The sequence below is a fragment of the Ciona intestinalis genome, chromosome 14, assembly GCF_000224145.3.
Source record: "Ciona intestinalis chromosome 14, KH, whole genome shotgun sequence".
NCBI classification, from domain to species: Eukaryota; Metazoa; Chordata; class Ascidiacea; order Phlebobranchia; family Cionidae; genus Ciona; species Ciona intestinalis.
The window spans coordinates 299,324-314,224 of NC_020179.2; the positions used below are offsets into that span (position 1 = coordinate 299,324).

The 14,901-nt window shown below is 36.3% G+C and overlaps 3 protein-coding genes and 1 non-coding gene across 5 annotated transcripts in view; 3 read left to right on the top strand and 1 right to left on the bottom strand.

Moving 5' to 3' along the window:
* Positions 1-317: 317 nt before the first annotated feature.
* Positions 318-13,836, bottom strand: LOC100175975 (N-acetylgalactosaminyltransferase 7-like). Of its 2 annotated transcripts, XM_002128935.5 has the most exons (11): positions 13,603-13,834; positions 12,907-13,316; positions 12,312-12,478; positions 11,656-11,872; positions 11,018-11,200; positions 5,347-5,464; positions 4,710-4,832; positions 3,909-4,013; positions 2,367-2,480; positions 1,459-1,683; positions 318-1,212 (listed from the first exon to the last, which is right to left on the bottom strand). In XM_002128935.5, the coding sequence occupies exons 1-11, from the start codon at positions 13,696-13,698 to the stop codon at positions 1,075-1,077; spliced, it is 1,896 nt and encodes a 631-aa protein (XP_002128971.1). In that variant the 5' UTR covers positions 13,699-13,834; the 3' UTR covers positions 318-1,074. The 2 variants fall into 2 exon arrangements, with proteins under 2 accessions (XP_002128971.1, XP_026693523.1); XM_026837722.1 differs by lacking the exon at positions 1,459-1,683 and having other exon boundaries at positions 13,603-13,836.
* trnap-agg lies at positions 1,956-2,027 on the top strand. The gene has a single exon. It is a non-coding gene; the product is annotated as a tRNA-Pro (tRNA).
* On the top strand, positions 7,023-11,014 carry LOC108950099. The gene is made up of 4 exons (XM_018814928.2): positions 7,023-7,469; positions 7,818-8,005; positions 9,476-9,643; positions 9,992-11,014. The coding sequence occupies exons 1-4, from the start codon at positions 7,112-7,114 to the stop codon at positions 10,565-10,567; spliced, it is 1,290 nt and encodes a 429-aa protein (XP_018670473.1). The 5' UTR covers positions 7,023-7,111; the 3' UTR covers positions 10,568-11,014.
* Positions 13,837-14,744: 908 nt separating the features above from the next.
* The window catches only part of LOC100181437 (exosome component 10-like), a 3,866-nt gene continuing 3,709 nt past the window's right edge, over positions 14,745-14,901 (top strand). Inside the window, exon 1 of the mRNA XM_026837622.1 lies at positions 14,745-14,885. Within this exon, the coding sequence (XP_026693423.1) occupies positions 14,745-14,885 (141 nt within the window). The remainder of the gene's footprint in view (positions 14,886-14,901) is intronic.

The following is a 14,901-nucleotide window of genomic DNA, read 5'->3' on the forward strand; positions in this document are numbered from 1 at the left end:
CTATTCTATATGGGCGTCCTACAGTGAGGCACGTCATGGGACCTGGGATTTAGGTCAGAGTTGACCCATAACCCAACATTGTATATGCACATTCTATTTTATATGGGTGAGATCCTACAGTGAGGCATGCCATGGAACCTGGGATTTAGGTCAGAGTTGGCCCATTACCCCAACATTGTATATTCACATTCTATTCTATATGTGTGAAGTCCTACAGTGAGGCACGCCATGGGACCTGGGATTTGGGTCAGAGTTGGCCCATTACTCTTAAAAATTGCATCAACATTTAATCGGTTTTAAGAACGTTTAAAACAAGGTGAATGATCGAAAAGTTTCATTTTTTTCTTTGTGTGTGCCGTGTGCAAAACGCAAAGTTCAACATGCATGTGCAACACATTTGAACTTAAATTTCACTTTCCATTCGTAACATATATCTACGCATATTATAAAACACTGCAATACCAAATGGAAGATATACTACTGTGGGGGTAAGATGGAATACTGTTAGGACCCAAATCTTATATTTTCATATTGTGTTTTGAACACTTAACAACGCTGTTTTTAAGAGTCGTGAAGATACGTTTAACTATTATGTAAATATCATTTGTTTGCTACCAAATGGAACGTGAAAAGAGAATAAAAACATGTCCCATCTTACCCCGATAAAACAAGTACAAGTAAATTAAATGTTCCAGTAAATACGAATAACCGTAAAAGGTCAAAAAGGCGTAATACCATAGTTTGATTCTACATTAAATTTATACACGCGTTTAAATATCGGGATTTTGTTCAAGAGAAAAAAGAAATCACTGTTTTTACTGCAATTATAATAACAACTAATGGTAAATATAAATTATTCAGCTAAATATTTAAATAATTATGTACGCTACCGTTCTCCTATAGTTAAACTACATGTTTCAAGTATCCTTGAACAGCACAGCTTCAGCAAATACTGCATATCGTCTTCGCTTTGTTGGGAATTTACAATATTGCACTTTACAAAGTGTTTACGCAATTTTTCGATTTAGAGAATCTGGATTTTTGTAACCGCTAGATGCCGCTGTAGGTATAGGTTTATTTGGATTGTATTTGATTGATTTCCCATCGTTGCGTTGGCTTGTTTGCATCGCATAAAGCAAGGAACACTTTGTGTACAAGTTCGCCACGTTCTAAACATTTACCACTCGTTGTATGACGAACCGATTTGTTAATCTGCAAAAATCAAAATTTCGTGATTACGTATCGTAGCCAACCAAGTGGTTCCTATGGGTTGGCCTATTTTCAGCCATAGAGAAAACAATCACCCACAAATTTACATTCATGGTAACTAATAGGCGGGCACGAGGTGTATGAAACAGAACATCTGTGTTATAACAACTGTCGTTGCTCCGCCGCGCGAGGATAAATAAGTTACATTTATTCTTCGCCTACAAAACAGTTATTATTCATTGAACTGACCAAATCATGGTCCCATTCCCTGAACTGTGTTGTGTCACAATGCATCACTGTGACGACACCCCGTTGTATTGTGACGCATTGATCATACTGTGCCAGCTGATTAGCCTCGCTGAGTCGGAATAGTTGATTTCCACCCATACGATGGCAGTAACCTGATTCTAATGCACCATCACCGTTCTTATGTCCCATGCTATCCAAACACTGGTTCGTATCAACACCACGAACCTGTATAAAAATATTTGGCTGGTACAACATGTATAGTTCTGTGGGGTAAGATGGGATACGCCTAAAACCTATGTTTTATTACCGTGTTTTATAACGCTTATTTGCGGTCATGAGGATACGGCTATACAAATATTTCGTAAATATTCTATGGCTTACTATCAAATGTGTCGAGAAAGGGGATTGAAACATTTCCCATCTTATTAAAAGCCACAAAATAACCTGCTATGCCGAGCCGTGGTTTAAAAGCGAGATTTCAACACGCATGACCGTGTGGCTCGTTGGTCTAGAGGTATGATTCTCGCTTAGGGTGCGAGAGGTCCCGGATTCAATTCCCGGACGAGCCCGAATGTAATTTTGCTTAAATATTTTGTTTAATTTAACTTTTTAAAAAACTACTTGAAACTCGCACTGCAAATTATACGTATACCTAGTAGGACGTGTAATAATATAGTAGGGTAGAGTGGGGAAAGATGGGACACCTTCAACACATGATATCCTGATCGTGTTTTAAACAATTAATAACGGTCCATGAGAGTCGTGAAGATACGGTTTCATAATTCTTTGCATTTTTTTTGTTTTCTACCAAATGGGACGAGAAAATAAAATGAAAAGCTGTCCCATCTTTCCCACCCTACTATATTTCTGTATGAGGTGTTACAATGTATATTATTAACAAACCATACCTCTCCCCACTCTTTATTCTTGGGTGGCAACGGATAATGCTCCACGATGTCGTAAGCAATGTTTTCCATGAACCATTTGAAACTTTTACAGTTGTGTTCTTGTCTGTATTTCACCTGTATTTATATATATAAGTGTTAAGTACATAATTGTATATTATGGTTAAAATTATTTTACGTTGCGGCGAAATGGGTAACCATTTTAGTTTTTTAAGTTTGAATGTATAAATGTAACCGATTTATGTCCACGCGGTGGGGTAACGACAGTCTTATAACACGGGTGTTCTGTTTCATACACCTCGTGTCAGCTTACGAGTTACCACGTATATGTAACTTATTTATCCTCTTATAACGGGGTAACGACAGTCTTATAACACGGGTGTTCTGTTTCATACACCTCGTGTCAGCTTACGAGTTACCACGTATGTAACTTATTTATCCTTGCATGGTGGGGCACAACAGTCGTTCTGTTTCCAGCATTCCATGCGTTTATGAAATTATAAACTACAGGTTTTGACATTCACATAAATGCAACACGAATTTATTTCCATATATGGTAGGTGGTATAACTTTAGCAGAAAAGTCGACACATTTATAATAAATTTAATTACATCGTCACGCAATAACGAAGTAAACCAAATATACAAACATGTATATGCCGTTTAAAGCCATCGTCGCTAAAATTTGCGCAAAAATTCTTTAAGTTTTGCTTTTAGGGTCTTTTAAATTACATTTAATTAAAAGCTACGCGCGTTCAAAACGTTCTACACAAATATCTGTGAGCAGTTTTAAGTCGCCGTTGCTAAAACTGTGCAAAAATTACAGTAAAAGTTTCAGTTTTAGAAATAAAACGGCAACGTTATGAATATATTCGTGTTGTACAAAGACAGCGATAGAATAGGATTTTCCCCAGCGAGGACAATTAACACGAAAATTCTATTTTAGTTTCGTAAATGAAAAATTTATAAACAATACTTGGCCAATGGTTATAATTATACTGCAAGTTCCGTATTTAGACTTACGCAATAACGACGTATTTCTGCATTAGTCATAACGATTATTATTACGCAATAAACGAACTATGACAACGTAGAAATATACGGAAGTAGAAAAGGTTTATCGGTTAATGATAATGAGCAGTACAAATTGATGTGTTTTGCTATATAAGGTTTAAATACCCAAGTTAAAATTTTAGTCTGTGTATGTTTTATTATATATAATGTTTACTATGGTACGCCTGTGTAGAAGAATTGTATTATATGAAAGTAATATAAGTAATGGCATGCTATAAATATATTTTTGGACTAGTAAGCCATGGCACATTTTATGGGGTGGGGTAAGATGGGACATGTTTTTATCATATTTTCTTGTCCCATTTGGTAGTAAACAAAGAATATTCGAGGAATTATGAAACCGTATCCTCACGACTTCCATAAAATAGATCGTTGTTAGTTGTTTAAAACAACATTTAAATATTGTTTGCTAAAAGTATCCCGTCTTACCCCACCCTACTATACATATATACATAGAGACAAACATAAATACCTGAGCGCTAATATCTCCATACGGCATATTCAATGTTTCAGGTCTGCTTGCGTAGAAATAATCCTTATATTCGTCCCACCATGTTTCTACCACACGTATGTAGTTCTGCGGGTTGGGAAAGGCAATGATATTATAATAATGTAATGACATGTGGAAAAAATGACAATATAACATTATGTTATGGCATGTGGAAAAAAATGATTGAATTCTCATGTTGGGACGATTCTTGTAACGAAATGACATTCAGAAACAAGCGCTACGAAATACGTAATATACAATATTCTCATGCAAACAATAGAGATTAATTTGAACAGAAGACTGACGATGCCATATATGCGCAATACGTCTCAACAGTTACGATTAAGCATAATATATTAGCTGCAAAATATAATATATATTAAGAAACAATAAACAAAATACATATTAATATTTAATAATACAAGTATTTAGTCATTAAATAATACAGAACATATTGTAGGATGGGGGAATATGGGACACCTTTTCATTCTATTTTTTTCGTCCAATTTGGTAGAAATTAAGGAACATTTAAAAAATTATAAAACTGTATCCTTATAAGTCCCGTAGACCGCTGTTAATTGTTTAAAAACTATCAGGATATTTGGATATTATGTGTTAAAAGTGTCCCATCTTCCCCCATCCTACTATATATTAATACAGAAGACAAAATAGAATAATAACTCAATGTCAATATACAACGAGCAATAAAACTATGGTATTATTAATAAAAACAGTATAATTAATTAATACAAAACATAACGACCATAATAAACAATAACCGACCCTAAGACTTGGATTGGAAGGCACATATTCGGGTGGCGGATTGCCGCTCCAACCAGGTAGTCTGTATACGTGTCCCACCCGTGAGCATGGTACGAACAATACCTCGCCTTCACACATCCAAATCTGAATAAGAAGTCATAGTCCAGGATATAAGAATAAATCGATGAATGTAAACTGTTTTAACCATGTGAAATGAAATACTGAATGAATGTAACTTATGTATCCTCGCATGGCGGGGCAACGACAGTCGTTATAACATGGGTGTTTTGTTTCATACATCTCGTGCCCACTTACAAGTTACCACGTATGTTACTTATTTATCCTCGCATGGTGGGGCAACGATAGTCGTTATAACACGGGTGTTCTGTTTCATACACCACTTGCGAGTAACCACATATGTAACTTTGTTGGTGATTAAAATCTGTATAAGAAGTTGTGTTTATATGAAGTAGAGGCAATGTACGTGTTATTTGCTAGGCTTAAAATTAATAAATGTTTATTTATTTTATTTTTTTTAAAACATATTTTTGTTTAAAAACAAAAAAGTTTAAAGATTTTTTGTTTAAATATAAAAAAACGTTAAAACACTAACACGCGGATGCTGATAAAAATGTCAATCAATAAAACATAACAACACCTTGAACGACATTTCGAAATTCTCTCCTCCCCAAATTTCTAAACCAGGATCATAAAGACCGATATCAAAGAAATATTGGCGTTCTATCGCGAATAATCCGCCAGCCATTGCGGGGGACCTGGTGAATGGAGGGCGATTAATCATAAAGTAATATCCAGGGTCAAGTGCCACGAAGTGCGTAAAAATATTTATTAAAAACGAATTACTTAAAAACAAACCTTTTAAAGTTTGGCAATAAAAAACGACATAACTTCAAAGTGTTAATTATCAAAATAATTTAGAAGTTAAAAACAAAACTTTCAAAGCATGTAATAAAAGCTACGAAGTAATTTTTACCTGATTTAACTGTAAGAAAGAATGTTCGTAAATCAATACTCTATTTATTGTGTGTTAATTGTCGTAGCAGAATTATATTACAAAGCGCGCGAGGACATATGGTGCAACAATGGATAAGTAATATTTCAAGAACGTATTATCTGGTAGCCAAACAAAAGAAATTCTTTACGCCACGCGACAGGCAGCAGGGCAGATAAAAGAGATATGTTATGCGCTGTATTATGTTAGCATATATGTGGTAGCATAGGAAACATTAGAGATATTCCCTACGGTATATTATAAGCTAGTTATGGTGGTGCAAAGTGGATGGCCGTATTTGGGCAACGCTTCCTCGGGACGATGTTATGTAGTTTGTACTTGTAAGGCGCGGGATTTAATTCTGCGGATCGTTAGAATATTTGAGATGGGCGTCACAATGGTTAAGACGCTTCGAGCAATATATACCAGCTTGGCTAGTGACTTGTAATATGTGGTGTATACGCGGTGAAGTTTTATAGTACTGTGGGGTAAGATAGGAAACTGTTAGCATCTAAATACCATATTATACTTACTCGTGTTTTTAACAATAAACAAGGCTCTTTTAGAGTGGCGAGGATACGGTTATACAACTCTGTAAATATTCTTTGTTTAAATGGGATGAGAAATTAGAATGAAACATGTTCCGTCTTACCCCACCTTCTATTATTCAAAGGAAAGTGGTGGGGAAAGTAGTTTTATATACGGTAGGTAGGTAAGTGGGCAGGAGGTGGCGGTTTCTGTTGTGCGCTAGAAGCGTTATTGCGTAACGATTGCGTGATCCTTATATGGGCATTAAACGAATTGTCGCTGGGTATTATCAGCCGCTCTCAACCGACGCACTTTACCAAATATGGTATGACTTGTGCGAAGCAACGTTACGCATCAGACGCAATTGGTTCGACTCAGTAATTAGAACGAGAGTGAAATCTGCTATATTGCTGTAAATAGCTGTGGAATTCATTACATTATTCGTGTGCGCGTGCGCGTGTGTGTGCGGATTGTTTAGCACGTTACGAGCAGTTGAAGTTATGTATTTGGTGAGCAGTTATTGTTGGTATGCCTATCAGAGCAGTGTAGATTAAGTTCCCACGATGGAACGCAGCCTTCTGGCAATCATGCAAAGGAAGTCATTCGCATTTCGTTAGTTGGTTGGTGGCGAACAGTACCTTGACATTAGGCTGGCATAAACTGACAGCTATATTTGTGATTTAGGTTACAAAAAGGTATATTGTAGGGTGGGGTAAAGTGGGACAGGTTTTGATTGTATTTCCCCCTATTTGGTAGTAAATAAAAAATAATTACAGAATAATATAGGTGTATTTTTATGACTCTATAAAAGCGTTGGTAATTTTTTACTATATACATTTACGGTGAATTATAACTTCACAGATCTAGGTTATATTCCTATATTATGGCGCAAGTAGACAAGTTGGTGCCAATACCAAGACCGACAGACCTTAGCATCAAAAGTTGTTTAAATCAGAAGTATGAAACGGTCGGCTATAATAGCAACTGCCATGGCTACACTGGCAACACGTCGGATACGAAGCAGAATTCGCCAGTGGCCCTCTTGTTTGATGGTGGAACATCTGGCGCTACAAAGCTAGAGAATGCAGCGGCAAGGCTGGTTGTTTTGGACAGTTTATTCTCCCAGCAAAATGGGTTAGTGCCAAGTATAGCGAGCCCTGCATCGCCAAGTTTCGATACCTCACCCACGTTAAAGCGGGGAAGAAGAGAAGGACATTTTAATTTCATGACTGGCATGAAAGGTAAATATTTTATTTGCTGGTAAAGGAATACAATCTTGTTTTTTTAAATAAAAAAATAACTTTTGTGTGCAATATAATTTAAATATGACTGACTGACAACTTAGACAACGTATTAGTGAACAGTGGGTTGGAGAAATATAATTTTAAACGTCTTGTCGAAGTACATATACGCCCGCAATGGTAGCAGCATAAAGCCTCAAACACGAAAACTCTGAGCTAGAAGTATGCGCACTAACCACGGCGCTGGGCAATGTGTGTACACATTTTCGTACAGTTTACAAGCAATTTAAGAACTCTAAACTTAAGACGGAATTTTTTTACAAGTAATTTAATAATCGCAATCTTTAGACCGCCGTGAGCCGTGTAAAGCTAACTCGCCACCGAAGCCGACAACCCCCGTCACACCAACCGGTAGAGGGCGCGGTTGCAAGAGGAAAGGAGGCTGGAAGTTTCACGATCTATCCGATGAATGCGACGGGTTGGGAAGGAGGAAACGAGCTTATTGCAACAACCGACTGGAGAACGAAATCTTGCAGGTTTGTGCTGTTTTTTTCTTATATAGAAAAGGTGTTTGAGGGCCTGGAATTTATGCCAGAGTTGGCCCATTATTTATTGTAAATTCCATTCTATATGGGTGAGGTCCTACAGTGAGGCATGCCATGGGACCTGGGGTTTAGGCCAGAGTTGGCTTATTATCCCAACATTGTATATGCAAATATGCATATTCTATTCTATATTGGTGAGGTCCTATACAGTGAGGCATGCCATGGGACCTGGGGTTTAGACCAGAGTTGTCCCATTATCCCAACATTATATATGCACATTCTATTCTATGTGGGTGAACCCCCACAAAAGACTTTTAGTACAGGTTTGTTTATGTAATAAGCAGACTCGTGTTGTTTCCCGACAAATTTAAGCCGTTAATCCAAAAGCGCGAATTCCTGAAATAGTTCGTAGCCGCAAGCAACATCAAAGCCGTAAAAATTAAGGCGCTTATTTAAAACCCGCAAAACTCAAATAAACAATTCTAAATTAAAATATCGAAAACAACAAAGAGACGAGAATCAAATGCAAAACGGCTGTTAAAACGCGCTATGGATAGAAACTACTACAGCATTATGCAAATCCAGTTTGTTTGGTAGTCTTGAGGATACAGTTATATAATTCTGTAACTGTTTTTTTGTTAACACTAAATGGGACGAGAAAAAAAATGAAAACATGTACCATCTTACCCCAACCTGCTATATCTAAAATTATTTTCGTTTTACGCGTCACAATATTGTTTTACCTTACCGCGTGGCCAAAAAACCATGTGTAAATGTTCATACGAAAACCTAAAGTAACTCCGCATCAAGTTACGATCCGCTAAAACAACATTCTTCATGCGGTGTGAGAATAACGCGTCATGACTCCTTATAAGGATAGTACATAGCATCCGGTTTAACGTACTTTGGATTTCGAATAACGGAGGTTTAGTCGCCATTTTGGCCAATTAATAAAACGAGTTATCAGTTATATTTAAACATGTTTTCTTTCTATTTTATCGTCCTCTTTGGTAGTAAACAAATAACATTCAAAGAATTATAAAACCGTATTATCACGACTTTAATAGATCGTTGTTTATAGTTAAAAACACAAACAGGAAATATGTAATACCGTTACGTAAACTATCCTACCGGGAAAAATGTCATTACAATTCAATCCTAATTTTTAATAATTTTTATAATACCTTGGGTTTAACAGTCCTATTTTGTAAATAATAGTTTGTTTGCGTATTTTATTTGCTGCCTGTCATAACGACAGTAGTTTTCAAAGCACCGCGTTTTCGTCGTTTTTAAATCAGGAAAATCATAGCCGTATACTCATTTTCCCCAATCACAAATAAAAGTTACGTTGAGCGAATTAATTTCATTTCCACTCCACTCCACTCCACTCTCCACTCAGTCCAAATACACCGCTTATGTTAAATGTATCAACGCATATTAACGACGTCATATGTGGCCCAGGTATACCAGGATCGAATCAGCATCAAGGAAGTCACAAGTTGTGGTGGGAAACATGGAGAAAGACTCGTTATTATTGAACCAACTGTGATCCAGGACCCGGATATAATTAAACATAACACGGCCTTGAGACTCGTACTTGATAAGAAAAAGGGGACTTATAAATTGCAGGTTCGTTTGAAAGCTAACTGCCGAATTTGTGTTTTTGGTAAAAAATATGATACAGTAGGGGGAAGATGGGACACCTTTTCGTTCTATTTTCTTATCCCATTTGGTAGTAAACAAAAAAAAACAAAGAATTATAAAACCGTATCCTCACGACTCCCATAGACTATTGTTAATTGTTTAAAATACGGCCATAATATTTAAATATTATGTGCTAAATGTGTTTTAGCTCATTAACTGTCTGATAAACCTAATTTTTCCTTCCTAACTACACTGAATCTTGCTAATTATATTGAATTAATCTAATGCTTTGTATTGTAGTTGCTATACTAATGCAACCCTTTGTGTTTGCAGTTGCTGCCTTTCACTATCGAACAAGGATCTCTCTCCAACAAACCCCAACTGATCCACGTTGTGTCCAAGATGTTGGGAGACAACGGAGAAGTCGTGTGTCCAGGGATCAACCAGATGAGGGCGCAAGGAAGATTAGGATACCAGGTGGAGGAGAGAAGTCCTACGGAGCAAGCTATGGAGTCGACGAGAAAGTCATGGGCAGCTTTATCAAAGGATGCGGAGCAGGATCGTTATAGAGGAAGATGGAAGACGAATAATACGTTTTCCTGCTCGGAGCAGTCGAGAAGTTGCTCCTCATCCATGAGGAGTGAGGAGAGTGGATGTAACTCCGCTGTTACGCCGACGGATCGATTGTTGATAAGTTTGAACATGGAGTTGACGAGGAATAAGCAAACAACGCATGCGGTGAATAAACAATTAACGAACTCAACAAGTTGTATGTTGTGGCATAACCCCGCTGTGGCAGGGAAAGGAAAACGCTTGTTATGGCCAGAGGAATTTAAATGGTGTGTAAACTGTATAAGGAAAACTAACAATTTTGAAACTGTAAGAAACTCTGAGTTAATTACTGAGTAAGACTTTCTATAACAATCTTATATTTCTTGAATTCTTTGAAATTTTTAAGTTATTGAACTGTTTTATCTACAATGCTTATTTCTTATGCTGTGGTTATACACAGTTGCGTTTATTTATGGTGCAGGGTATACAAGCCTGCCCTGGATATTTAGCGGGGCAGAAACCCCTAGATTTTCCTATCCCCAGAAAAATACAAACTTACATAAAAGCCAACACGTTTTATTGCCTGTGACCCCTGTGACCCTGCTATTTTAGAAAACCAGCGCGACTAGTTGTATGGATCTGGTGTTACGAAATCAAGGCCAACCAATTGTACAACAGATATATGTACATCGCGTAACGGCATCACAAAAATTAATCCAACTCTATGAGCACCAGACCAGAGTTAGATTCACTACAGTCACTCGTTATATTTCACTTTGATAAAAATAAAATACAAAATCACTTCACCTGTATGGGTCAGTTGTGTGTTTCCTTCTGTTGTGTTCCTCCTTAGTGAGCGGGACTCTTTTCCACAACATGCTCCAATCCCAAGCACCGCGTGCAAATCCGTTGGCATCACCACCAGCTTGGGAGGTAAACGTATAATCCTGACCGTTGATCACATCTATGAGCGGAACCGTTGTCACTTTCCTATGATACATAAAGCATGGTTAAAGCAAGTTTGAGCCGTTTTAATATCAGTTTATGCCAACCCAATTTCAAGGTACACCACCAGCCAACAAATCAAAAGAGAAGAGAAAGGGAAAGAAAACAAACTAAATTCTAAATAAATATTGCCAATATTTTACCGTTAAAGAATTAAAATAATGGTAAAAAGACTAGGGAAGTAGTTAATGGCTTTTAACTGCAACAACATAATTAACATGTCCAATGTTGTGTGAACAAAGCTTTAGTTGTAGTGTAAGTGTGTGAACTAAACAGCTGCCAAGAAACAAACAGAGAAACATAACAACCACCAACATAGGCGATAAACTTTTAAAGATTGCACATTTCTGTGAAATAAATCCAACTTATTGTTATTGGTTTCACCAATAAAAACATGTCACATTCTCTGTGAATTAATGCATATAATCTCACCCACTAACCTGTTATTAACTATAGGCATGATTAGTGGAGGCAACCAATTGTATCCAACTTCACAATGAGCATCTAGGTAAACCAGTACTCTACCATCAGCAGGTGTGGATTTCTGTGCTCCAATACTTCGCGCTCTAATCAAACCTTCACGCCTCTCATTACGATACAGTTTCACAAGCCCGTTAAATCTTTGGATGTACTCCGTCAATTTCTGTCCCAAATGCTCTAAAAAAGGATTTGTATCATTATATAAATTGTCAGCTATAACACAAATAATTCAACACAGAGTTACATTTGTGGTAACTTGTAAGCGAGTACAAGGTGAATGAAACAGAACACCAGTGTTATAACAAGTGTCGTGTTCCTGCCACACAAGGAGCAAGTTACATAGTTAGTACTCTTACTCATTTAAGAGTTTTATAACATTTTTTTTACTTGATGCATTTTGTGCACACCTATGAACCATAGGTCTACATTATAACATTAGCCTACAAAAAAACTAAGCAGTTTTTATTTATTTTTTGTTTTTTTTGCATTGCGGCTAATTTAGACGTCCAATTAGGGACCACTGGGTTGAAGCAATTGTCGTTAAGTGTCTTGCTGTGTTGGCCAAACATAAACAAATTATCTCTCCAAATTCACCAGAGTGAATTATATTCCATACCTTTATTACTATGGTCATCAATCATTACAATCTCATAAAGCAGTTTCTTCGGTGTTAGATTGATAACAGAATGCACGGTTCTTACCAGTGTTGACCAACCCTCGTTATGAAACACAATGATCACGCTTACATCTGGAAGATCACTAGGGTAGTCCCAGTGACGGCATCTATTTAAAACAATATAGACTTTGAACATTATTATTTTTTAAACAATGTATGAATGTAACTTATTATTCCCGCGTGGTGGACAACGACAGACGATATAACGTGGCTTTCTGTTTCATACACCTCATGTCTGCTAACGAGTTACCACATATGTAGCTTGTTTACTCTTGCATGAGGTGGCAACGACAGTCATTATAATACGGGTGTTCTGTTTCATATACCTCGTACCGCTTACGGGTTACCACTTATTTAACTTTTGTGGTCTTTTTTTTTTGCGTACGGCTGCCAATTTAGACAACCTATTATTTTAGCAAATGTCATCCCAGATTTTGTTTAACGTTTAAAAAACAGGACTACATATGCTGTACATATGTCCCAAAATGAAACATTTAATACAAGAACTTTAAAAAACTGCATATTCTTTACTTACTCATCATGCCTCAGATCTTTCGGCAGTCGATCAAGTGATATCTTGTCGCTGTTCACCATATTAAAACCAAACTCTTTTATCGATGCTGCCACAGCTTCCTTTTCATCATTAGTAGCATGGACAGCTACCCCATATTCCCCCGGCCCGTTTCTCCTTGCTAAACTTTCTTCGTAGTTACCAAGCTTCCTCCAGTTTAGCTGCGGATAATTCGAAAAATCTTCTTTCACAACTGGCTTGATAGGTGCTACTACTTCATTCGGTTCAAACTTAATGTGTTTGATTAAATGTCGGCTCCCATCTTGCAAGTCCACCTCAACTCCATCAACAGCTGGAAACTCAAGATTATTGCTTTCGGAATCTGGAAGCTTTACTTGGGGTTCGTTCTCGATTCTTTCAAAAGGGGGTGGGGGCTGCAACGTAAATATATCTTAACACAACATAATTTAATAATTGTCTCTTCGAAAACGATGATCATATTATTTAAAAAGAGAAACATAAATTAACATAACATAAAATCTGAAGCCAAACTATAGATGTGCAAAAATTAAACTGGTTACTAAATAACAAATTATAACCTAAATTTTCATTTATCTCTTTGAATATGATAGCGAAAATCATTGTACTTAAAAAGCGAAGAGAAAGTGGGTATTTGAGCTTATAGTATAATATAAAGCTTATAGAAAACGATTATCTTACCTGTTTTTTGAAAGTTTTCGGTAGTACAATAAATGCGCAATAGAAAATTGCCAAAGCAATAGCGAATTTCAAAACTGATGCGATTTTAAATCTCATTTTCCAGGCGGACACTGCAGCTGAAGTTTTTAAAGTAGGCTCAAACCATACAATGTATATAGCTGACTACCAATAAGCAACGTGTCAAATAACAACACGAAATATGAACTGACTAATCTCTGTCCGATTGAATCCAAACCCCGAATAAATAAATCTAGAAATATACATCTATGCTTGCGTGTTTTGGCTTAGCTTTTTACGGCGAATTTTAAGTATAGATAAAAAGTGAAACAAAAAATTATTATACTAAAAAATACTGTAGTTCGTATTTATATCTATTAAAGTCTGCTAACTAACAAAATTATAAAGTATAAAATAATTTATTTATACTGTTTGATATTTCTATAAGTTAGTATTCTCTCTCTCTCAAGGGAAATCACCGTTTACAATTTTTTGCACGCGTTTATGTTTTTCGTAATTTCTGAATAAATTAATTAATTTTGCCAGCCATGCAGTTTAATCTTAATATTGCTTTTATTATATTTGAACAGGCCAGACAAAATTTATATATTTACAATTTATACGAATCGGGTTTAAAGTTCTGTCGTTTTGCTGTTGATTTCCTTCTGTTCGTTGTTTAAAATATGATCTTTAATAAAAATTAAAAATTTTGTTATAGAAATTTTTCAGAACCAAACTATCCAAGAATAAGTGTTGTAAAATACCCCCCAATTTTTTAATATGTTCTGCATGTTGCTATACATCAACGTGTGTTAAAATTTTGTTAATTTTTGTTAACGATTTTTGTATTTTATCGCGGGTCAACTTTGATGGCCCACCCAATCAAAAGTACTTTGAATATTTAATATATTTTTTGATACGTAATTGAAGTGTCGCTTCTTTTTTTCAACGACACCAAGATTGCTGCTGCAGGTGTACCATAACCCGGGATATTTAATAATATATGATATATTTACTAATATATGATTTTTATGGGGAAATACCGTTACGGACTAATGATTTTCTTTTTTCTTTTTTTAGTCTCTCGTTTTTTCTATAGGCAAGGGGGGGAGGATTCCTCACTAGCACCTAAAATTTATTAAAATATGGACGAAGACCAGCCTGCAGCCAAAATTCAAAATGTGAATGAATTTTCGAAGCAATGTCTTGGTTCATTGATGCAGTTCATTAAATCAAGCCATGGCCTCCCATCTGCAGGAGATGATCATGAATTCTACACAAGTTTTGCCGGTTTTCGGGATT